The 24610-nt window shown below is 37.4% G+C and overlaps 1 protein-coding gene across 4 annotated transcripts in view; it reads left to right on the top strand.

Moving 5' to 3' along the window:
- Window positions 1–24610, top strand: part of thsd7ba (thrombospondin, type I, domain containing 7Ba) — a 1034072-nt gene that overhangs the window by 787077 nt on the left and 222385 nt on the right. For all 4 annotated transcript variants that reach the window (XM_069935130.1, XM_069935128.1, XM_069935129.1 and 1 more), the window contains one exon: window positions 2373–2551. In XM_069935130.1, coding sequence (XP_069791231.1) covers window positions 2373–2551 — 179 coding nt within the window. The remainder of the gene's footprint in view (window positions 1–2372; window positions 2552–24610) is intronic.

Here is a 24610-nt window from a genome sequence, read left to right as displayed (position 1 = left end):
GAGTCTAAGACAAAAAGGTACAACTTCAGGACTGAAGGGAACCCATTTAAAAGAGAGATGAGGAGGAATTTCTTTAGCCAAAGAGTGATGAATGTCTGGAATTTGCAACTAGAGGTGGCTGTGAAGGCCAAGTCAATGGGTGTATTTAAGACAGAGATTGGTATGTATCAAAGGTGTTATGGGGAAAAAGCAGGGAAGTGGGCCTGAGTGGGAGAATGGATCAGCTCATGATGGAATGGCAGAGTGGACTCAATAGGCTGAGTAGCCTGCTGCTGCTACTATGGCTTATGGTCTAATTGGAGTAAACATTTGAGGGAGAGGAAGATTCATTTTTAGAGTGACAAAACAGCACAGTGAGATTCATTTACCTAACCGTTATTGTAAACGTTATCAGCTGAATTCTATGGAGCTATGATATTAATTAGGCTCAAAGCAAAAATATCCTGGCAACATAATTTCAGTCAGATTAGTCACAGGTCAATTCAACATTATCATATTTCTTCCATCTTTAATTGTACAGCATCCCAGGATTCCTTCTCAAGCATTTGCACCACTAGAAACTGAAAAGGTTGAGTTCTTAGACAGTGACTATTTAGAAAATGCATTTGGTGGCCCTCTTTGGTACAACAGGAGGGAATGATTCTTCTTTACCTTTGATTCAGGGTCACACCATTTCTTTTGGTGAGGCGAGCAATTTTACTTAAATGGAAGGCACTTCCCCACCTACTCATGATCAGTGGTTGCGTGACATCATGTCCTGTTTGAATATGGAAAAGATTCCTTTTTCAATTAATAATTTGGATACGAAATTTCAGAACTGATGGGTGCATTTATGACTCACTTGCTTACTTTATAATTTTAGTCCAATGTAATTAAATTGTTTGATTTGTATCTTTTCCACATTCCTTATATTTTTTTTTTACCTTTGTTTTTCTTTTAATACTAGTCATATATCGTATCTCGCATCGCAGTATGGTAAGGGGTTAGAGTTTTTTTCCTCTACTATTTTCTTTTTTTTTAGTTCATTAGAGTTTTTTTAAAGAAAGGTATATACTATTTAGAATATGAATTATGGATATGATTTACTATTTATGTTAATGATAAACAGAATATCTTATTTAGTTTGTTTAACTGTCCATACCATCTTATTGAATTGTACCTTTTTTGTTTGTATAAGTTCTTTATTAAAATCAATAAAATATTTTAAAAAGAAAAGAAAAGAAATGAATGGATGGGAAATCTAAAAGTGTTGCCACCTACATTATACCCAGCAATGTTTCACATATCCACCAATTGATCAAGACACCCAAAGGCTATTACTGGATAATTATTTCACTTCATTTCCCTTCCAGAAAATGTGAGAGAACCCAGATTATATTTATGGGCTCCATTCTACTCTGTCATTAGATTTGGATTGGAATTTATTTCAGAGTTTTGGAGCACAGGATCAAGGATGATTCATTCATTCTCTCCAGATTCACTCCGGAATTTGTATCATAAATTCACTAGAATGCTGGAGAAACCTGTAACATTCCTGTGTTTTTACTACAATCACAGCAAGTGCAGTCTTTCATGTTTCACTCATCTCCCAATCGGATCAATGTGAAACTTGTCCATGCAACCTTTCCTCACATTTTAACCATCTGATCAATTTTTGTGAAGTTGATTAAAAGTGTATTTCAATATCATATATAATATTAGTAAATGCTTACCAAAATAAAACGTTGAGTTTATTATTTTTCCAACTCTATGTTGTATCTTTGTTTTCTCTCCTGTAATTATAAAGAAGTCACATTTTATCCCTGTCAAAGGTAACACCCTAATTTCTCTTGAGAAGGTTGTGATGATGCCACCTTTATTCAAATTGTTGGAATCTTGATGAGTATTTCTCCAAAGCTGTTGATTGCAAGTTCCAAGATTTAGACCCATGACAATGAAGAATTGCCAACATATTTCCAAGTCAGCCTGGAGTGTGACTTGAAAGGGAAGTTTCAAATATTTGTGCTTCACGTATGGCTCCTTCCCTTGACTTTCTTGGGGTGGAGTTTGCAGGACTGGAATAACTGAGGCAAGGAATTACAGTGCCTTTTCTAAATAGTGATGACAGGAACTATGGTGTATGTGAGATGGAGGAAATTAATGTTTAAGTAGCGTATGGTATTGATTGAGACACCAGAGACAACGTGAAATATGCTAAATTAAATAGGTGGCAATTATTTTGAGTAATTCTGATTACTTACATTTGAGAAAATTGATTTAAATTGCTTCTTGAGATGCAGAATTATTTTAAATTAATATTGATTCTTTACAGTAGCCAGTAGCACTTTAAACCACTAATAAGAATGTATTTTTCTTTTATTAATTCAAATTAGGGTATATTGAAGAAACCTGTACTGAGCCATGCCCATCGGATTGTAAACTCAGTGAGTGGTCACAGTGGTCCGCATGCAGCAAATCCTGTGGAAGTGGAATACAGATCAGATCCAAGTGGTTGCGGGAAAAGGCGTATAATGGTGGTCGGCCATGCCTTAAATTAGATGTGAAGAATCAGGTGAGGTGTTCCAAGTGATCAACAATGAGTTCAGTATACCACGTTGATCAGCCTGTTCACAGTCTGATACTTCAAACTAAAGGGTGTGGTAGAATGTTGGAAAAATACTCGTCCGTCATTTGCAGCCTGAACTAAAACCACAGCAATATATACGGATCTGTTCATCATTTTATAGGAATGATGTGGCGGTTTTGGAGAGGGTGCAGAAGAGGTTCACCATGATGTTGCCTCAATTGTAGAGTTGGACAACCATGAATTGTTTTCTCTGTAGCATTGGAACCTGAGGGAAGCCCTGATAGATATTTACAAAAATTATGAGAGGCATCGAAACGGTAGATAGTCAAGAGAATTTTTTTTGCCCAGGGTGTAAAGACCAACACCTGAGGGGATATGTTTAAGGTGAAAGCAATTTTATTTTACACAGAAAATATTAGTTAAGTGCCTGGAATGTGAGGCTGGGTGTGGGGACTTAGTGGAAACAGATATGATAGTCACATTTTAAGAGGCATTCAGACAGGCATGTGAATAGGAGATCATGTCAAGGCAGATGGGATTAGTTTAATTTTGTATTATGGTCAGCATGGACATCATAGGCCCAAGGGCCGCACCATTTTGTTTACTTTTATGTTCTTGTTGCTTGGATATTTAGATTCATATAACTAAATGCATAATTTAAAAAAAAACACTGTAGTGAAGATAAACATTTATTCATAAGTGTCCTTCAAGGAGAGAACTCTGTTATCCTTACCAAGTCTGGCTCATTTCCAACTCGTACCACCAATATGCTTGATTTTTAAATATCATCTATCGTTATGACTTACCAATGATGTCAGTGTAGAACCATAGAGTCCTCGAGCATGGAAAAACACCACAGGTCCAGCTTGTCCATGCTGAAAAATGTGCCCTCCTGGTTGATCCCACATATCCTCATTTGACCCATACCCCTCTAATTCCCCTCTCATTCATGTAATTATTCATGTTACTTAAAGGAAACTAATGTACCTTCCTCTTGCCCTTTGTCTAGCATCTTGTTCCTTATGCCCACCACCCTCAGAGAGTAAAACTGTCCCCTTGCCTCTCCTCTAAATCCCACCCCCTCAGTTATAGTTATGCACTCTCATCTCAGTTTCTCCTAGTTTAGGAAACAGACTGTCACAAATCATTGTATCAATGCTGCTTGTGACTTAATAGACCTAAATATGATCCCCTCTCAAGCTGCTATGCTCTAAGGAAACAGGCCCAGTTTATCCACTCACTCACTACAACTCAATTTCCCTGATTCTGCCAACAGCATCATTAAACTCTTCTGAACCCTATCCAACTTTAAAATACCACTGCAACTATTTGGTGGCCAGTTGTATACACCCATCAAGGTAACCATTCCTTTTTGGTTCCTGAATTTCACCCACTCCATCTCACACAATAGTTCTCCAGCAATATCCTCTCTAAAGACTTCTGTGATATATTTTTTGACTAATATTCCAACTCTCCTCTTCTCTTCCCTCTATTCCCCCATTACACCTGTAACCTCTATAGCCCAGAACGTTGAGCTACCAGTCCTGCTCGTCCTCATTATGGCTACAATCTCCCATTGTTCTCTATCTAACCATGCCCTAAGCTCATGCACTTTCCTCAACAGGCTACTTGTGTTAAAATAAACACAATGAAATGTACCTGTCTTACGATGATGTATTCCCTCCACTACCCTGTTCTGCTTCAAGCACTTCCTTTGCCTTTGTCACTTTTCAGTTGTACTCTCTTCATCCTGGATGCCAACCCCTGCTAGACCAATTTAAAGGCTCGAGGGAGAATGTGGCAAGGATATTGATCCTTTCTCTCTGGAAAAGTTCATCTGTGCTCCAGAAAAAAGATCCCAATTGTTTATAAATCTGAAACTCTCCCTCCTGCAGCAACTGCTCAGCCATGTTCTCATGAGTTTTGTTCTCCTATTCCTAATCTCATTGACATATGGCACTAGTAGTAGTCCAGACATGACTACCTTGGAGGTCTCATTTTTTAATTAACTTCCTAGCTCCCTGTATTTGTTTTGCAGGACCTCATCCCATTCCTTACCTACGTCATTGGAACCAATGTATACCACAACATATAAGTATTTTCCCTCCATTTTAAAAATTCTTGACCCTGGCACTCAGGATACTGCTACATATAATCAGGGAGCCTCATTCTTATTCACAGAATTTCTTGTCATTCCCTCTGACAATTGACTCCCCATTACTATCCTCTTTTATTTTCTGCCCCCATACCTTCTGAGCCTTGGAAACAGACTCGGTGCTAGAGGCCTGACTGCTATGGCTTTCTCCTGGTCGGTCATTCCTTCCGACAGTATCCCAGATGGTTATACATATTACCAAGGGAGATGGCCACAGAATTTCCTGCACTGTCAGGTACAGCCTATCTTTCTGAATGGTCATCCAGCTACTTCCTGACTGCACCTTTGGCGAGACCACCTCACCAAACGATGGTGTCTTCAGCATCCTGAATGATGCACTGTGCATCGTCCAGATGCAATTTCAGCTGCTTGTTCAGGTCAGTCAGGCTTTTGCAGCTATATGCATTTCCTCCAAGAGTACTTGTTGGGATCCTTTGAATAAATAAAAGAATGAGAGACTATTATCTAAAATTTATGTTCATATTGATAAAATATTTTTTTTGCTTCTTATATTTTGGTATTAAGTTTTGATTCTTGCAAAGCAATGCTGAAACTTTGTTGCCATTCAAAATATCATTGGCACTCCTTTATTATAGATCTGTTTATCTGTTCTTGGTGCTTTATACTTTGCCATCTTTTATTCCATCAACTCTTATTTCTTTCTTTCCCGTTACAGCCACTTCAAAATATTTTAGTGGAAGAGTATATATCATCAAAAGGATTAGTCTTCTATCACTTTTACATCTCTTGTGATATCTGCTTCACAAAAAATACAGTTTAATCCAATAAAATTAATCATACTCGTGGCTAGGGGAAGAGATTAAAATCAATGGTGCCTGAGGGGTTTTGCAAACAGTAGCCATGGTAACAAACCTGAGCTGCCGATAATTTTCCTTTGAGACTGAAGAAGCCCGATAAAAATTGGCAATAATTACATGGCTGATGCATTAGGATACTCTCATTTAGGTGACGATGTGCATTGCGCAACGTTTATGACCCAAAAAAAACATCATCATCAAGAGAATTTAAGAGAGTTCTGCAGGCAAGAAGCACAGGGCTCTGAAAGATGGCTGATTGAGTCTAAGGATATTGACCTGCACGGTGGTTCACTTGATGTTAATGGTCTCTGTTAGTTGGGCTTTGAAAATGGGTGATTTTGGAAATAGGTTAATCACAGTTCTCCCGAGAGAGATGGTGCATTATAATGGAGAAGGAAGGATTTTAAACCACACATTATAGGTGATTACCCTGGAGCTAAAGAATGGTGCCGAAGAGGAAAATAAATTGTTGACCTTTCCATATTAACACATCCTGAATGAAGAAAAATAATAGACCTGTTTGTATGTTCCTTCTATACGCAAGGATATTACATTAACACTGCAAAAGCAAAACAAAGTACTTATTAAAGCTATCAGTACTTGCAATGCTAAGTAAGCAAAATAAAGTTTAACAATATATTAGTGTTCAACTTTTCTTTTGGAGTACCCATATTATAGTTTTATTGCAGACATATCAAAATAATGCAACCAGTGAAAACACAATGCTGGAGAAACCCAACAGTGAAACCAAACAGGGTACATTATATAGCAAAGATAAATATCCTTAACAAATGTTTCAGGCTTGAGCACTTCATTAAGATCCACACCTTGATGGATGGCTCAAGCCAGAAATATAGGTTATGTATCTTTACCTTTGCTATAAAAAGTACACTGTTTGACCTGCTGAGTATCTCCAGCTCTGTGTTTTGACTTCAACCATGGTTTCTGCAGACTTTCATGTTTTACTTCAAAGTACTACAATTGGGTTGTTAATCATTAATCACATAAAATTAAACAGAAGTACTTGGACAGTCTGCTCAGTGTTCTCCTGGGATTAAATAGCATTTTGAAGTAGATTTTTTTCATTGGCTTAGAAGTGCCTGCAGGAGTTCAGAGTTACCTGTTGAAAGCATTGCCACAAGGTAAACAAGTGTCTATCATTTGTGCATGGACATCACTGATGGCTTTTCACATCTTGTTGAAAGTGTATAAACCAGTGACCCTTTTGTAATAGACACTTGACTTCATCTGCATTTGCAATATATAGCTAATTTAAGCTTTAGGCTTTCAAATATTTTATAATATTTTATTGCATTTGTCACTTAAAACAATAACTCCAGCCTTGAAGGGCAGTAAGTAAGAGATAATATGAAGATTTGCATATTTAAAATACATGATGAAATGGTTTAATTTTTTTTGTTTCATGAAGTGCAATACAATTTCTCCCTTGTATTAGATCACTGGTTTACACATAAATATCTCATATATCAACTCAGTGGAGAGAGCATTTCTTAACTTTATTTTGAATGTTAATGAGATAAATCAGCTTAGATGGACCCCCAGCAATAGGTGTATTTACCAATGGCTGGATGATTTTGGTGCCACGGCATATAAAAGATTAAGTTTAAGTGACTTTCAGAAAGCATGATTCATTCCTTGCAGGCATGCCAAGAAAACTGTAAAACGCTGTTCACCTGACTGAAAATGTCTTCTACAGCTGAGAAAATCAGCCTGAAATATATGACACTTCGATATCCAAACTGCAGTAGGACTCATTGCTGCTGTAATTTAATTAATTTGCACATATAGATGGCATTCAATCATTGATACCGCGGGAGGAAGCTAAAATATAGCAAGGGTTTGTCACGGAACTGAGTCTGGAAAGTAGAAACAGATTAATGCTAAGGGCATGCAAGTAAGAATGAGACTTTTTCTTCTCTCTTTTCTCAATTGTTTTCAGATAGATTTCTTCTGATTTCAATAAGTACCCGCTGAAGTGTTGCTCTAAGCTCATTTCTTTATAGCAACCGTAAAGATTTTCTGAGGAATGTGAGATTAATGGCCAGGAATAACTGCTCTAATAAGCAAAGGCATTTCAAATGTTTTTCTGGTGTCATTTTAATTTCGATTATCAATATCTGAACCCTTACTATGAAGTGCAGTTGTACTTTGGAAAGTGTTCTTTCTTCATGGTTTTGGATTTAAAATATTAAAGGTCTAGAATTTTCTGGCAATGCTAAGTCACCTCTGATCAGTACAGGTCCACTTTTAACTGGATTGGAATTTCCAGAAGTGACATTCTTATGACTAAACCGGTTTCCCGTGACACAGCTCCTACAGTTTACATTTTGTTTTCTTTAAGAGATTCATTTTGTCAGGTGCTTTGATAATGCATGTGGATCTTCTTAACATAGGTGCTTGTGTCAGCTCTGCTGGTCCACTACTGTCTAGCTAGGCAGGCTGGATCTTCTGCATTTGTTTCCCTTTTCTGCCCTTTGTACTTTTTGCAGACTTTTCCATATGTTGGGTATCATTTTAGTGCACGTTGAGTACCATATCCCCTTTGCAATTGAATGTCTTTTATTCTATTTGTTGTTTCCTATATCTCGATTTTTGTTTATGTATGTTGATACACACTGTGGCTAGGTCTATGTCTTCATTTTCACTGGCTTTTGCACTCTCACTAAATCTTTTTGCCTGCTGCAGATCTAATTCAATGGTGTGGCAAATTTTCACTGATCCAGCTAAGGCAGTGGTTCTCAACCATTTTCTTTCCACTCACATACCACTTTAAGTAATCCCTATGTCAACTGTGCTCTGTGATTAGTAAGGGATCACTTCAGGTGGTTTGTGAGCGGGAGAGAAGGTTGAGAATCACTGCTCTAAACCTAATTGTTACTGAAATATTTTGCTTGAGGAAAAATTGTCATTGGCCCATTTCCTTTGGAGTTATGAAACCGTGCACATAACGAGTCAAGTAGGGACGATTAAAACAGTGGTTTTCAAACTTTTTCTCTCCACCCACATACCACTTTTAGCAATCCCTTACTAATCACAGAACACCTATGGCATAGGGAATACTTAAAGTGGTATGTGAGTGGAAAGATAAAGGTTGAGAACCACTGAGCTAAGGTAAACTGCTTCTCACAGCAGCCTCTCTCTCACTTTATTATCAATAATCCCAAATACAATTTGATCACGGATCCTTGAATCTTGCAGCAATCTTGCTATTAATTTCAAATCCTTTTATATTTTAAAAAAGTATCAAAGCTCTCTTCCTGCAATTGTGTGCACAAGCAAAACACATACCTCTCTAACATTCCGTTTTCTTTGGTGAACAGTGTCCACTACAGAAAGTAGCAGTGACATCTTCTGTGCATCAGGTTTGCTATTGAGGCCATTGGCTTGTAGGTACAGCATGAATCTTTGTTTGAACAGCATCCACTTGTGATCGACATTTCCAGTTCAATTTACAGCATTAGGAGCCTTCACACTTTCCATTTCTCTGCTAATACCGACTAATTCTCACTCTTGGTACCCTGTAATGTTTCTTTTATTGTAATGAAGAAACTTGGATTCTTTTAAAACAACTATATTTTATTAGCCATAGAACTCATTCATGACCGCGTGGAGACCTCCATCTTGAATCCAACTGAAGTTGCAACCAAACTTGTCTCCAACTCCCTCTATTGATCAGGAATAAGACTAGCACTCTATCACTACAAATACTGCAATGAATTATTCAACTAAATGAAGCTAGTCATAATGAGCTATAAAGTATTAATTTTAAAGTTTCATTCGGTTTCCTGAGTAATTTCTGATGGAGTCTACTACTAGAGTAAGTATATTAATTCTTTACTTGTTCAAACCACTGAAATAGTCTGTGGAAGAAACAAAGACTGCTTTGATGATCTGCAAGTGTACAAGATATTCTTTTTAATTTAGTCAAGTTAAATTATATTAGGAAAACACTTCTAAAATGCTGATTTATCTTCAATGTTCCCCTTGTTCTAAGCAAACATTGTGGTCATACTCTATTTGGCAGATGTTTGTCATAGCTGTTGGGAATTGTTCTGAAAAACATGACAGGTAGAAGATTTACTTTCTGTATTTAGAGAACTTTCTACTAGGGATATGTGAACTTTACAGGGAATGGAGAGCACAGATTATAATTTATTTCTTGGTTTAAAAGATGAGAGGGTTATGTTGTGTATTGCTTTATGATTGGCTATTGGGAATTGTCTTGTTCCTCCTAATGACTTTATAATAGATGCATTGATACTAATACATTAATCTAATATGTCAACCTGCTTCTATGAGCAAAGTAATTTGTAAAATATAGTTGGCTCCATCTTGAAGTTATTAAGACGCTGAAGCTTCTGGGATTAACAAATGCCAACCTATTAAATAATTGCCAATTTTAGAATTAATTTATTTTCTGAAGTTAACATTGTAAACATCATGAACAGCAACGCACTCTTTTAAGGGATGTTTTAAACTTGATTACCTTTTATTAATTCCAAATGATGGTCGAGTTTACTTATGCAAATTATTCTTGAGCAACTTTTTAGCAATTCACAAGAGTGAATGAACCAACGGGAACAAATTGAATACATTGTTAACGTTGTTGCCTTCAACACACCTTACTTACCATTTGCTCAGGATTGAGGAAGATTTGCTTCCACTCATTCAATGGTCTGAAGTTACTCGTAACGCCAATGCTGGACCATAACGCCAATGCTGGACCACACACAGCTGGGACAGGGAATGGCTAGAAGAGTGGGCATGTGGATATTTATACTCCACTGCTTAATCAGGACTGTTGTGTGCTCCCTGTGCACGTTCCTGAAGTTTTCAATACCCCATCCCATATGGTCCTACCACACTTTAAGAGTTCTAGGCTAGTTGGAGTTAATGAGGATTTTGAACAGGAAGTTAGAGTACAACCTTCAATCTATATTTGTGTCTGCCTGGTAATCTTCTCCCATGACAGAGCTTGGAATAAAGCATCTGTTCCAAGGTACTAAAACAATTCCATTGCTGTGTGAAGAAAACAAGTTTGATGGGTCTAAAGAGCAATGAGTCTGAGCACAAGCTGATTAAAACAGTGATCTTTATTCACATATGTAGGGAAGTCGCACACATGCAAGGATCGCACAATACAATCGCATCAGATGCAACAAGCCCCGCCGTCCCTTGATACATTCAAGATGGGCACGGCTCTTTACTAAACTAAACTAGGCTTATAATAATGGTGATCTCTATGTATACAACATTACAGCTCCCAAACCTTTGCTAATCCCCACCTTACCAATGACTATCCAGTGTCACCCATAGTTTGCAACCTGGAGGGGAGCTAAGTTTTGTCCCAGATGAAATAGGGGCAGATGGTCCACACCTGTTTGGCTTGAAAGTGCAATCAGCTAGAGAGACCAGCCCAGGTATGAGTTGGGTGATTAAAGGGGCAAATGGCCAGGTGTCTGCTAATCTGTAAGCGGAGCTGGACCTTGATTGGCAGGTGAGGTGCTTTATGACTAGGTACCCACCAGTAGGATCTATTGACACACATGATCCTCCATATTACAACCACCAATGTTGTCTTCACCAAATCCTCCAAATTCACTTGAACACTAAATGATCCAAACCCTGGATCCCTCTAGACCAGGGGTGTCTAACTCAAATTCACAGAGGGCCAAAATTAAAAACTTGGACTAAGTCGTGGGCCAAACTAAATATTTATTGAAAATTTTCAACAACATCTGCATGTTTTCTCTTCTTTCAACATATGTAATGTTAAACTTTTTCTTATTAAAATAAATGTTTAATAATAGTTTTGGTTATACTCTTTCCAGAAGAAGCATTAACAAATGAGAAATAAAATATTCAATAAATAATATTTCTCTATAGCCTTTAAGCTCCTTTTAAATGTATTTTTTTTCACAAGCCAACAAGTCAAAAAAATAACAACTTGCTTCAATGACAAACAGGTTTGTCTTTTAAAATGATGAACATATAGTCTGTCTCCCACCTGTGTTGAAAGGTCCTGTTTTCTGTCTTTCGTTTGGCCATTTTCCGTAAGGGGTTTATTCCATGTGAGTTGGGCGACAGGTCGGCGCCAATGCATTTGCAAAGCATTCTGGGATTTGTAGTATTAGCTGTGCTTGTGCTATACTGGCGTGGCGGCCAGCGGGCCAGCTCTAATACATATTTGATATGATCTTGCGGGCCAAATATAATTATATCACGGGCCAAATTTGGCCTGCGGGCCTGAGTTTGACATGTGTGCTCTAGACCAACACGTCCAATTAGTTACACTGTCACTCGTAAGATAACACAAAAACTTCAAAAAGTCACAGAACATAGAATAGCACTGTACAGGGCCTTGATGTTGTGCCGACCCATATATTCATTCCTAAAATAAAAGTAACTTTCTTTTTCTTTCATCTATGTGTCTGCCTAAGAGTCTCTTAAATGCCCCCAATATTTCAGCCTCTGCCACTATCCCTTCCAAGGCATTCCAGGCACCCACAACTCTCTGTGTGTAAGAAAAAACAAACAAACTTAGCCCTGATGTCTCCCCTAAACTTTCTTCCCTTAAATTTGTACAAATATCCTCTCTTGTTTGCTGATCCTGCCCTTTGAAATAGGTGCTGGGTATCCACCCCTTCTCTGCCTCACATAATCCTGTAGACCTCTATGAAGTCTCTTCTCATCCTTCTTCACTCCAAAGAGAAAAGTCCGAGCTCAGCTAACCTTGCCTTATAAGACTTGTTCCCAGTCCAGGCAGCATCCTGGCAAATCTCCTCCGCATCCTCTCCATAGATTCCACATCCATACAATAATATGGTGCTCAGAACTGAATACAATACTCTAAATGTGGTCTCTCCAGAGATTTGTAAAGTTGCAACGTGAATAATCTTTCTGATTCATCAGCAATTCATTCAGGACTTTTCTCTGAAGTTGTTTGTTTGAGACTTGGACTCGAACTAATAGCATAGAAGAATGTGAGATTAACCCTATTTGACCAATTACAAGATGCTCAACAAAAATTATATCCGAATCTTGTTAATTTTCTTCAGCATTCATTTGGCACAAGAATTATTTTTTGAGTAATTTTTTTTCGAACATGTAATTAATAATATTTAAAAAGATTTCAATCATTACATGATGGTATTACCCCTCCCATATCCTCCCTCCCTAAACCTCCCACCCCAAGAAAGAAACAAAAATGTATAAAAGATGTTTAGTTGTATAAAATAAAGAAATAGAAAAAGAAGAATAGCTTCATGGATTGCACAGAGGGTTGCTTCAACACAACAAAGTTTATGATCAATTTAGGGAAGAAGATTAACACAGGGTTGAAATTTTATACCTAAAATTTCCATATACGGGCTCCAAATTTGCAACAAAAAAAAATATTTATTTCTCAAATTGTATGTAATTTTCTCCGAGGGGATACAGCTTTGAATTTCTGCATTCCATCTTCCCATACCCAAGTTTGAATCTGACTTCCAGGTCACTGTGATATATTTCCTTTCCACCGCTAATGCTATTTCAACAAACTTCATTTGATACATTAATAATTTCAACTTGGGTCTTGTTCCTTCCATATTTCCCTTTAAAAATAAATCTGGGTTATGTCGAAATACAATACCTGTAAATTGTTCTAAAAAATTTACTAAATCCACCCAAAAAGTCTTTACTTTGGGACATACCCAAATTGAATGCAAGAAAGTTCTTGACTCCTGACCACACCTAAAACAATGACCTGATGTATCTGATTTCATTCTATTCAATTTTTGTGCATCAGGTATAGCTGATGTAAAAATATTATAATGAACTAATCTACACCTTACATTAATAGTTTTTGTCATACAATCTTGACAAAGATTTGACCACCTTTCCTCATAAATTGTAATATTCAAATCCACCACCCATCTCTGTTTAGATTTATGCACTCCCTGTTTAATAGTTTGCATTTGTAATAGAAGATACATTGCAGAAGTAAATTTCCTAATATTTCACCTTCTATTAAAAGTTTCCATCTCACTACAAGTAGGTAACAATATCACTGGACCTAACTTTCCCTCAGATATCCTTTCAGCTGGAAATAACAAAAAAGAGTACAATGAATTATTCCATATTTAATCCTTAATTGTTCAAATGGCATCAATATGCCTTGTTCATAACAATCTTCAATATTTTTAATACTTTTACTGAGCCAAACATTTAAAAATTGATTGTCCCTTGAAAAACGTACGAGACAGATTTCAATCAAAGGCATCTTGGGCGATTATACATCCTTTTGTTCCAATTTCATCATTTATCTTATTCCAAATAGTAATTAGATGTTTGAACAATGGTATTTCTTTATCACCAGTTATTAATTTTAAATCCCATTTGTATATAAATTTCTCTGCTAATCTCTCTCCTATGTAATCCAATTTTATTTTAACCCACACCGGTTTTTTTACTCCCAAAAAAAAAAGAAATTTAATTTGAGCTGCTGGATAATAATTCTTAAAGTTAGGAAGCTAACTTAACATGTTAATCTTTTTATAGAAACTCTTGACATTTTATCTTTCCAATGAAATTTCATTACATGTTTATTTAATTATTGAAAAATATTTTGTGGTAATAATATAGGTAAGGTTTGAAAAAATGTTGAATTATTGGGAATATATTAATCTTAACACAGTTAACCCTTCCTATTAACATTATAGGTAAAATCATCAATTAAAAAAAAATCTTCATCAACCTTTTTGAATAATGGCAAATAATTCAATTTATAGAAATGTTTTAGATTATGATCTACACGAATCCCTAAATATTTAATTCCATCTTTAGGCCACTTAAATTGAGACAAGAATGACTTTTGTTCATTTCAAAAATAATCTTTATTCAGAAAATACATATAGTGCATGGATTTCTTTACATTTTTAGTACCATCTGGTATACACATTCATTGTCATCATTTATACATTCTTTTACAGTGTAGTAATACCATTTGGGCTGCTACACAGGAACCTTCCCTTCAATGTCCAATGGCAGCAGGACCTTAATTTGCAGTCCTACCCACAAACTCCTTTATGTTGGTGTCACCAAGATTAGTGTGTCCTTTATCAGGTGATAGCCATTCATTTACTTTTTTCCCATTGTGCTACCCGAAGATCAACAAGTTGTTGGCTCACCAAGGTATGTGTTCTTTTGGCAAAAAAAGGCAGAAGTTGGAGATCAAGCAAAACAAAAAAAAAATCAGACCAAACCAGCAACATTTGTGGAGAGAGTAAAAGTGAGTGTTTCAGGTTAATAATCTTCTATCAAAATAGGAAAATTATAAGTGAAATATTTTAAGCTGGACATGGGCAGAGAGAACAAAAATAAAGTGATAGGGTACCAACCAAGATTAGGCAACACAAGTGATGAGCATGCTGGTTGAGAAGCTTGGTGAAAGTATATTAATCACAGCTGGAGTTGAAGTGGGGGATGAATAAGAACAGAGCAAGGAGAACATCACAGATGTCTGACCTGCTGAGTATTTCAAACAGATTATGTCATCGTATGATATTTTGTTTAACTAATGTTAGGGCCTTTTAAGTACTCGTTTGCTTCATATTTCATATTTTTCAATGTTCCTGAGAGGTTTTGAGTCATCTTCTGTGCAGATGGATACAAAATATTTAGTTGACTTTTATGCCTTCTTTATTTCCCATTATATTCTCTTTTGTTCAATCATTATATATAGTTCCAGTATGGGTACTATTCCTTAAAGAGCCCTTAACTACTAAATTTTAATGAACATTTTATAATGCAAAGTACTACATTGAAAATGACCTGCTCTTCATTAGTTCTTCAATGTACTCATTTAGGATATGTTCTTTTACATGCTCCATGGATTTGACCTCCACAATATTACTGCTGATTTGGTTTGGCCAGTCTCTGAGTAGAATAATATTCCCCATGATTGTTGTATAAGGCTTGTTATATGCATATTTTATTGTTGACTAGTGCCAGGCTCTACTTTATGACTATTACTTGAAGGCCTTTAGATGCATGTTGCCAGTGTTTGAAAAACAGAAAATCACAGATGCTGCATATCTGAAATCAAAGTAGACAAGACTAGAAATACCCAACAGATAAGCTACATTTGCAGAGAGACAAAACTGAGTAAAGATTCTGACAAAGTGACATTGACCCAAACATTAACCTTATTTTTCATAGATGCTGGCTGAATTGCTGAGTCTTTCCAGCATTTTTATTTTAACCAACCTATCGTATATGCTGGCTAATCAAGACGGTCCTTGAAAGTATCACCAGGGGTCATCTTACATGCCAAGTATAAAATCCGAACCTTCACAGCGAAGTCTCAGCATTCTCCCACGCCAAGTATAAAATATGAACCTTAAAGTTGAACTGTGAGCGCTCTCCCAGAGGAGGCATCCACCTAATCCAACTGCCGTCGACACAGTACAGGCTTTAAACTCCTATTAAAGGAGCCGATGGTGGTTTATTTTAAAATATGCTAATTAAATTTAAACCTTTACTGGTTAATTTGCTTTTAAAATATTATGAACAAGTACATTAAATGTGCCTAGCCCCATCACTCCACTGGTCAGTGGGAAGTGCCAGACTTGGGGTAGTCTTATGTAGTGAGTATAGCTCAAAACCTAAATTTTTGGTGGAAAGTCAGGGGGTTGTCATATATAGAGTTGCCTTATATGCTGGCATATATGGTACGGCTTTGACTGGATACAATTTCTTTGCTGCACGTAAACTTCTTTTATCTCTTTTCTTTTCTCGCTAGTTTCTTTGCTGTCCCCTTCTCTTTGACAACCCAGTAGGGGAAATCCAAAGGAACATGAGGTTTAATGCACATAAATTATTGAAATGTTTTCATAGACCATAAGGTGTAGGATCAGAATAAGACCATTTGACTTATCAAGCACATTGGTGCTTTCTTCATGGCTGCCTTGATGTGTTGATCCAAGGAAAGGTTATCCAATATGTGGATGCCCAGGAACATAACCCAGACAGGCACATGTATAAGGAAATAGAAATTGTAACCCTGATATAAAAAGAATTAATAAAACCACACCTGGTGTCTGTGAGCAGTTTTATACTCCATTTTTGAAGGATATTTGGCCTTGGAAGTAGTTGCATTATGTAATTTCCAGAATGGATTCCAGGGGTTAAATTACCAGGAAACATGATAGGATATAATGTAGTATTTCTTGAATGACTGACTGGAAGCTTTCACAATATTATGGAGCATAATAGACACAAATCAACATGAAGTATGATAGAATAAGAGTAGATAAGAAAGTCTATTGTCATTTGTATAAGCGAAATATAGAGATGCACCAAAATTCTGATTTGCTGTAGCCACTCAAGTATATGAAATACATCAACTACAATATTCCAAATTAAATTTCCACAAAGGGCTAATTTAAGATTCTATCTATCTATCTCTCTGTCAGTGCATATGTAGTCCTCGACCTACATGAGTTACATCCACCCGCACATGCGACCAAAATTTAAAAAAAAAATCTTCTTTAAAACTACTGTACAACTTCATATTTTGTATTAAAAGTACTGTATACAGTGGTTCCCGCTCCTGGCGGCAGCTCAAAGTCCCTGGTCCCCATTCCCCGTGGCAGCCCAAGGTCCTCATTCTGCAACTCATGACCAAACCCAAGTTGCAACCAATCCCTCCAACCCCATTACGGATGTAAGACAGGGACTACCTGTATGTGTTTATTTTATCTTCCTCTCTGTCTCTCTCTTTCTCTCTCTTTCTCTCTCTCTCTCTCTCTCTCTCTCTCTCTCTCTCTCTTTCTCTCTGAAAGCCTGTTTGGTTTTCTCTCTCTCTCTCTCTCTATATGTACACATACGCATACATATTTATAAATAATATCTCTATATCTATATATTTACTGTATTTTTTAATATATAGATATTTACGGGTGGATATTTAGATAGCTATAAAAAAGGATAGATATATATTCATTGTTGCAGTTGGAATTCTTTAAGGAAGTGACAACAGAAGGTATTTAACAAGGTGACTTAAGATAGCTCTTGGTATAACAGGAACATACTCGTGTGGGTAGAGCATTGGCTGATTGGCAGGAAGCAGAGTTAGAATAAAATGTGCATATACTGATTGTCTGCCACAGGGGTTCCACAGGGGTCAGTGTTTGGACCACTTGTTTTATGTTGTATATTAATGATTTGGTTTCTGGAATGAATGGATTTGTGGCCAAGTTTTAGGGTGATATTAAGGTATGTAGAGGAGTAGGTAGTGTAGAGCAAATACAAGAGGTGACAGAAGGACTTAAACAGATTAGGAAAATGGGCAAATGAAATATAATGTTGGAAAGTTTATGGTCATGCATTTTATGAAAAAAATAAATGGGCAGATTATTTTTTTTAAATGGGAAAAAAAAATGAAAATACCGAGCTACAAAGGGACTTGGAAGCCCTCATGCAGGATAACGTCGAGATAAATATGCATGTGAGTTGGTGGTGAAGAAGGCAAATACAATGATAGCATTCATTTCAAGAAAAATAGAAGAGCAGGGATGTGATGTTGAGGCTTTACAAGGCATTCGTGAGACATCACTTGGAGTATTGTGAGCAGTTTAGGGCTCCTCATTTCTGAAACAATGTACTCTCATTTGAAGGGTTCAAAGGAGGTTTACTAAGATGATTCTGGGAATGAAATGGTTATCATATGAAGAGCTCTTGGCCTGTATTCATCAGAAGTTAAGAGAAGGAGGGGGGATCTCATTGAAACATTTCAAAAGGTGTTGGCAGAATAGGTGTAGAAAGATTGTTTCCATGCTGAGAGAGACTAGGTCAAGAGGGCAAAACTTCAGGATTGAAGGGTGTCTGATCAGAACAGAGGTGCATAGGAATTTATTCAGCCAAAGGGTAGAAAATCTGTGGAATGTGTTGTCACAGGTGGTTGTGGAGACCAGGTCATTGGGTGTATTTAACAGGTTGATAGGTTCTTTATTAGCCAAGGCATCAAGGTTCATGGGGAGAAGGCCGGGAAGTGGGGATGAATGGGGAAATGGATCAGCTCATGATTAAATGGTGGGGCAGACTTGATTGGCTAAATGGCCTTTTTCCGCTCCTATGTCTTATGGTCTTACGCATTTTAGTGTTCCATCTCCACAAGGCTGGGTGTGAGAGAGAATGAAACAACTTCCAGCATGAACAACAGTTGAGGACAAATCACTGGAACTGTGTAAGACTAAATAGATAAATTATTGATCAAGGAGGGAGTCAAAGGATATGGGGAGAAGGCAGGAGAATGGGGTTAAAAAGGATAGTAAATCAGCCATGATGAAATGACAGGGCAGACTTGATGGGCCAAATGGCCTCATTCCACATCTATGTCTTATGGAACCATCAGTTCGGAGAGCCACCCTGCCCCCTCTCAGACTTGTGGTGAATAGTATCTGATGGGTAAGGAAAGAGAGTGGCTGGATATCAGCGTAAGCCACGACACAACATTATTGTTAGCAAGTAAAAATGGGTTAAAATAGTAATTCATGCATTATCTCCCTCTCCAGAATTTATCATGCCTTCTCATATTTGCAATCTCTGACAATTAATAAGATGTGGCGACCCGCCACCACAGAGATCGAGCTGGCACATCGCGCAGTGTGTGCGGTAGTAAGCAGCATAACACATTGTAACGCGTCCCTTAACACACCGAACTGACATGGTTGAAAGCTGGAGCAGTACAAGACTAGCAGCCCTAAAATGGCACTGACCAGCTAACAGATCAATAACAGGCTGGGGAAGAAGGGTATTCACATGCAAGAATGTTCATGCAGCTGATGTCAGCCAATCAAACAAATAGTGGGAACTCCAATTGTATAAAAGGAGTCTTTACAGCCTCAATAAATCTCAGAGTTAACCTCCCACACTGTGAGTGTGTGTGTTTTTTTGGAGCAGTCAGCTACAAAGAAATAATTTCATAACCCTCTGACTCTTAAGAAATCATTTTTACATTTCCTCAGCTTGGATTGTCTTGTCTTCAATTGAGCTCCTATTTCACAACTTACACTTTATACTCGTGTAATAGTCGATCCCAAATTAAAGTTGACCCTCTATTTTTTGGCCCAAAAATCACGTACTTTCTGTATATTTCATGTAAAAGGCGACCACCCTTATTTTTGGCCCCATCCACTCACCCATCCTGATGCCGTGACTGTGAACCATCGCCTTGGCGCCCCCTCCCCCACCCCGGAGCTCTCAACGCTAAACGCCCTGACGCAGATCCTCACCTCAGATGCCCACCCACCCGAGCTCCTGCCTCCATGACCTCGGATCCTCACCTCGGCCACCCACCCACCGGAGTCTCTGACACACTGACCACGGATACTCGCTGCAGCTGCCTGCTCATTAGAACTTCCCAAATACGAACATACCACCTGGTCCCGGCCATCTGAGCACCTGTCATCTTGAATGATGCAAGTACGAACCGCAGTCTAAAATAATATCCGAATGAAGCCAACCCCCAATTTTGACCCCAAAAATTGATCCCAAAGCTCGACTATTACATGAGTATATATATAGTAGGTAAGCAGGAAAGCTTCCCAGGGTCCAATGTTAATCTTCAGAATGTAGTCTATGTAATTACAGATTGACTGTACACTGAATCCGTGAAACTTATCCTACCAAGATATAATTCCAGATTTTCACAAGGAACTTACAATCCTGTGCTAAGATTGTAGTTTAATACACAAAAGTACTGGAGAAACTCAGCAGGTCACACAGCTTAGAAAGGAAACAATGATATATAACCAATGTTTGGGTCCTGAGCCCTTCATCAAGGTATGATCAAAAAGTAGGTAGGTGTCTGAATAAAAAGGAGGGAATAAGGAGCAATTGGAGGAACACAACCCAAAAGACAAGACGTCAGAGGCGGATATGGCTCGGAGAATAAAAGATGGGAATTAGTAAGGGAAGAGGTAGCTCTCTGAATGGAGAAGGCAGAGGGTGGAGAACTGGAAGAAAAGAGACGGGGAATCAGGAAAGAGAGATAGGGAACTGGAATGGAGAGGGGATGGATGGGAAGCTGTCCCCATTATTGTTTTTGCTTTAGTTGGAATGTTTATTTATATAGGTATAAATGTTGTTGCATTAATTGATTAAGAAAAAATAAATTGAAATCATCAACTGCTAGAAGAAAGTTAATTATTTTGTGAACATGAAAATATGAGATGTAATAAAGTAGATGCTCATCTAAAGTATAATTCCACTGTAATTAGAAAAAGAATCATGTTTTATGATGTCTCATTGTTTTAATTACCATATTTACTCCTTCAACAATATGATCTACCATCACATAATTACATGATCCATGAAAGGTTTCTTTTCATAAGATGCCCTGCATGCTTGTACAGCCCAGTATCGGGTTTAATACTGCTCAATGCTTATGGTACAGAACCATCTCATTTAACCCACTGCCCAAATTTAGAGGGAAATTTACATGTGAAAATGGCCATGCAAGTGGATAGGATGGTAAGTAAAGTGTGCTTGGGTTAATTTTGGGGAGAAGTATTGCCACATCAGGAAATCGTGTGGCAGCAATATACAACTTTGGTCAGGTCACACGTTGAATGCCGTGTGGAATTCTGGTTGACCCATTACAGGAAGAAGGAAGAGGCTTTGGAAAAGGTACAGAAGCATTATATCAAAATCCTGCCCAGTTTAGAGGGTGGTTTATGGAGAGAGATTGGACAAACTTAGATTGTTTTGTCTGGAGTGTAGGAGACAGGTCTCTCTGATAGAAGTCTCTCCTCTCTAGTTACCCTCTTGTTTTTAATGCCTTGGGACCTTATTCACAAGGGGTAATTCATGACCCCTTTTCTTTAAAAGGGCCCATGAAATTATCTTGATAAATTTCCTCTTTATTTTATTTCCTGCTTCCCCTGTGTTCCTCAGATACCCTAAAAACACTGAAGAGCTGGAGCAACTCAGCAGGTCTTGCAGCATGCATACAAAATAAAGATATATAATCGATGTTTCAGATCAGAGCCCTTCTTTAATGTCTAGCCTGAAAAAGTTCTATTCAGTTCCTCCTTAAATACCCCATTTGGTTTCTGCTTCTTAAACCTTGCATATTCTTCATTTTTAATTAAATTGACAACACTTGACATCATTGAAGTTTCCTGAACCGTGACATCCTTGTCTTTCTTCCTGATGGGAACATGTCAACCTTGAATTCAGACAACACCCACATGTCAGACATAGACTCACACAATAACAACTCCTCCCAAACTTCTCTCCCTAGATCCTGCCTCATATTGTTCCATTCTGATTTTCGAACGATAGATAAATAATAGTTTTGAGAAAAAAGTTTCATTGGCCCTTTTAGCCCCACCCTTTCAAGAATCATCGTACTTTCTTTCTATCACAGTTTCATGAATGACACTAATGCTCAAGCCTCAAACATTTGAGAACCCAGCTGTGACCACACCGCATAAAGGCATGCTTTTTGACTTCTGTTTTATATTTTATAACCTTGAGCAAATATCCTGTTGTTCTGTCCTGCCATTACTGAAAATTGCGGTTTTGGATTTAGTTTCTGTCATCCATTCAATATCTTGGACAATCTCTGTGAGATATTGTTTATAGTTTTTTTTTCCCTGTGTCTCATTGTGAGATACTATTTGCTTTATGAAGAAACTGCTCTTTTAAATCATTGCTCTAAGATGATTTGAATGATACCCGTGCTCAAACTTATACCCCTGCTCTGTGTATTCTCTTTATAACATGACCATCATAAATGCAAGCTGAAATTTGAGTATGGCCCCATCAAATTAAAAAAAAACTGCTTAATATCTTCCCCTCACCTGAATACTGGTTGTCCCTCTCTTGCATTCTCAGTCCTGAGGTGGAGTTTCGACCTGAAATGCTATCCTTCCTTTGCCTCCACAGATGCTGTTTGACCTGCTGTTCCTCCAGTAGTTTTTGTTTTGCTTCAGATTTCAGCATCTGCAGTATTTTGTGTCTCCAGCATAATAATCACTCCAGGTTGGTTGAGCTGAGCCCACTTAGGAATGCAAGACAATTTCTGTTTTCTCAATGACATATACCCTGTAGGTATTGTAGGCTATACATTCTAACATGAGTCGATAGCTTCTCCAAATCGATGGCAATTTTGACTGGCCAATGCAGTTCATTCATCTTTTATTTTAACTTACAAGATGCAGCCACTTTTATTGTCACTGTTAAATTTCTTCAACAACCTCTTCTGCTTTTATGAGCAACGTTTTTCTGGCGCATTTACTTTATACTGTCATTCTGGGGAAAAAATGTATAGATGCTTGGAAAAGATGGAACCTTTTATTGTGACAATAGTTGTCATTTTTAGAGTGTTTTTGATACCAGTTCTCCTCTATCTTACTACTGGGCTTTAATTATTTCTATGAAAGTTTATTGAAAATTTCATATATGGGCCTATATTTTCTATTTAGGGATTGTAATCCTTTCATTTGGAAACTAAATCCAAATGTTTTCAGATGATTGATCATTCACTAATGCTGGGAATTGAAATTGCAATTTTCCATCTTAAATGTCATATTAAGAATACAGTTTATGCTATCAAGTGCAAATATATGCTGTCTTCACTTTTAGCCCTTTATAGAAATTATATGTTACTCTTGTTACTTCTGCTTGTAGTATTCTTTCTATTGAAAATGTACATTTATTAACACTTTACATTCAGTGCCCATACTTTTCTGCTCAATTGTTTTGAGTTCTAAAACACAAGCCAATGAGTGGTGTGATAGAATTACTTAAAATTACAAGAGACATAGATATAGGGGGTATTCTATCAACTGGAGCCATCACTTTTCTTTATTCTTGATATGTTCTGTTGAAATTGAACAAAATTATTCTCTGAAAAATAATGCTATTTTGTTTTCATTTAAATGGAATTTTCATACGCATTTTGGCTATAATACACCAATGCTTTTCTGTGGACAGGAGTATTCTTTCATGAAATCCTGTACAACCATGTCCTTGTATTTCAAGTTCAAGTTTATTTTCATCTGATTGTACAACCCAACAAAACAGTGTTCTCCAGTTTTTGGCGCAAAAACAAGCAAACACAAAACCAGACATAACACACACACAGACAAATGATGCATACAGTATGTAGTACAAAGATACATATATAAAAATAAATAAATATTGTGTAATTAAATAGTAGAGTCTCAGAGTGTTTGTATGAGCATATCATTTAGCATATCACTGCCCATGGGAAGAAGCTGTATCATTGAATTTTACTGGTAATGATGAACATACTTGGAACTTCCCACTATCCATCTCATTTATAATCGAAAAGTCATAACAACAGCTGTGTAAATTACCAATCCACTTTTGTTAATGATTCTGAATCTAGACATTAGCAAATGCAGGTGTCAAAGGGTGGATAGCATCCTCAAAGGAACTCTTCAAATGTGACAACATTCCAGTCTCTGAAACATATATCAGTGGAGGCATTCATCAAACTGAGAACACACATTAATGAGTTTGTGTGCTTTCTGTCACTACCACCTTCTGATGTTTTACACTACATTCATAATACAGTGATGGTTTGAATAAATAGTTATCAGTTTAAAATATTCACTCCCATTTTTAACTCTATTTACTCATGATGTGCAGTTTGTATAAAAGATCTGCAGGAAAATGTTTTAATTTTTGTTTTGCACCTCAGGGCTGTGTGTTCAGCCAGCTCCTGTTCACTTTACTGATCCATGACTGCAATGCCAAATCCGGCTCCAACTGAGTCTTCAAGTTTGCAGATGACACAACAGTTGTTGGCCTCATCAGCAACAGGTGGTCAATCTCATATTATGGTGTGAGAACAACAACCTTAGTCTCAATGTGGACAAGACAAAGGAGATGATTGTGAACTTCAGGTGGACTAGGGAAGAGCATCCTCCATTACATATCAATAACTCTTGTAGTGAAGAGAGTAGAGAGCACCAAATGAGCTCTTTAGAGTCCAGTTAAATAGTGATCTATCCTGGACACATAACATCTGCT

The sequence above is a fragment of the Narcine bancroftii genome, chromosome 4 (genome assembly GCF_036971445.1).
Source record: "Narcine bancroftii isolate sNarBan1 chromosome 4, sNarBan1.hap1, whole genome shotgun sequence".
NCBI classification, from domain to species: domain Eukaryota; kingdom Metazoa; phylum Chordata; class Chondrichthyes; order Torpediniformes; family Narcinidae; genus Narcine; species Narcine bancroftii.
This window is presented reverse-complemented; position numbering and strand designations above follow the sequence as displayed.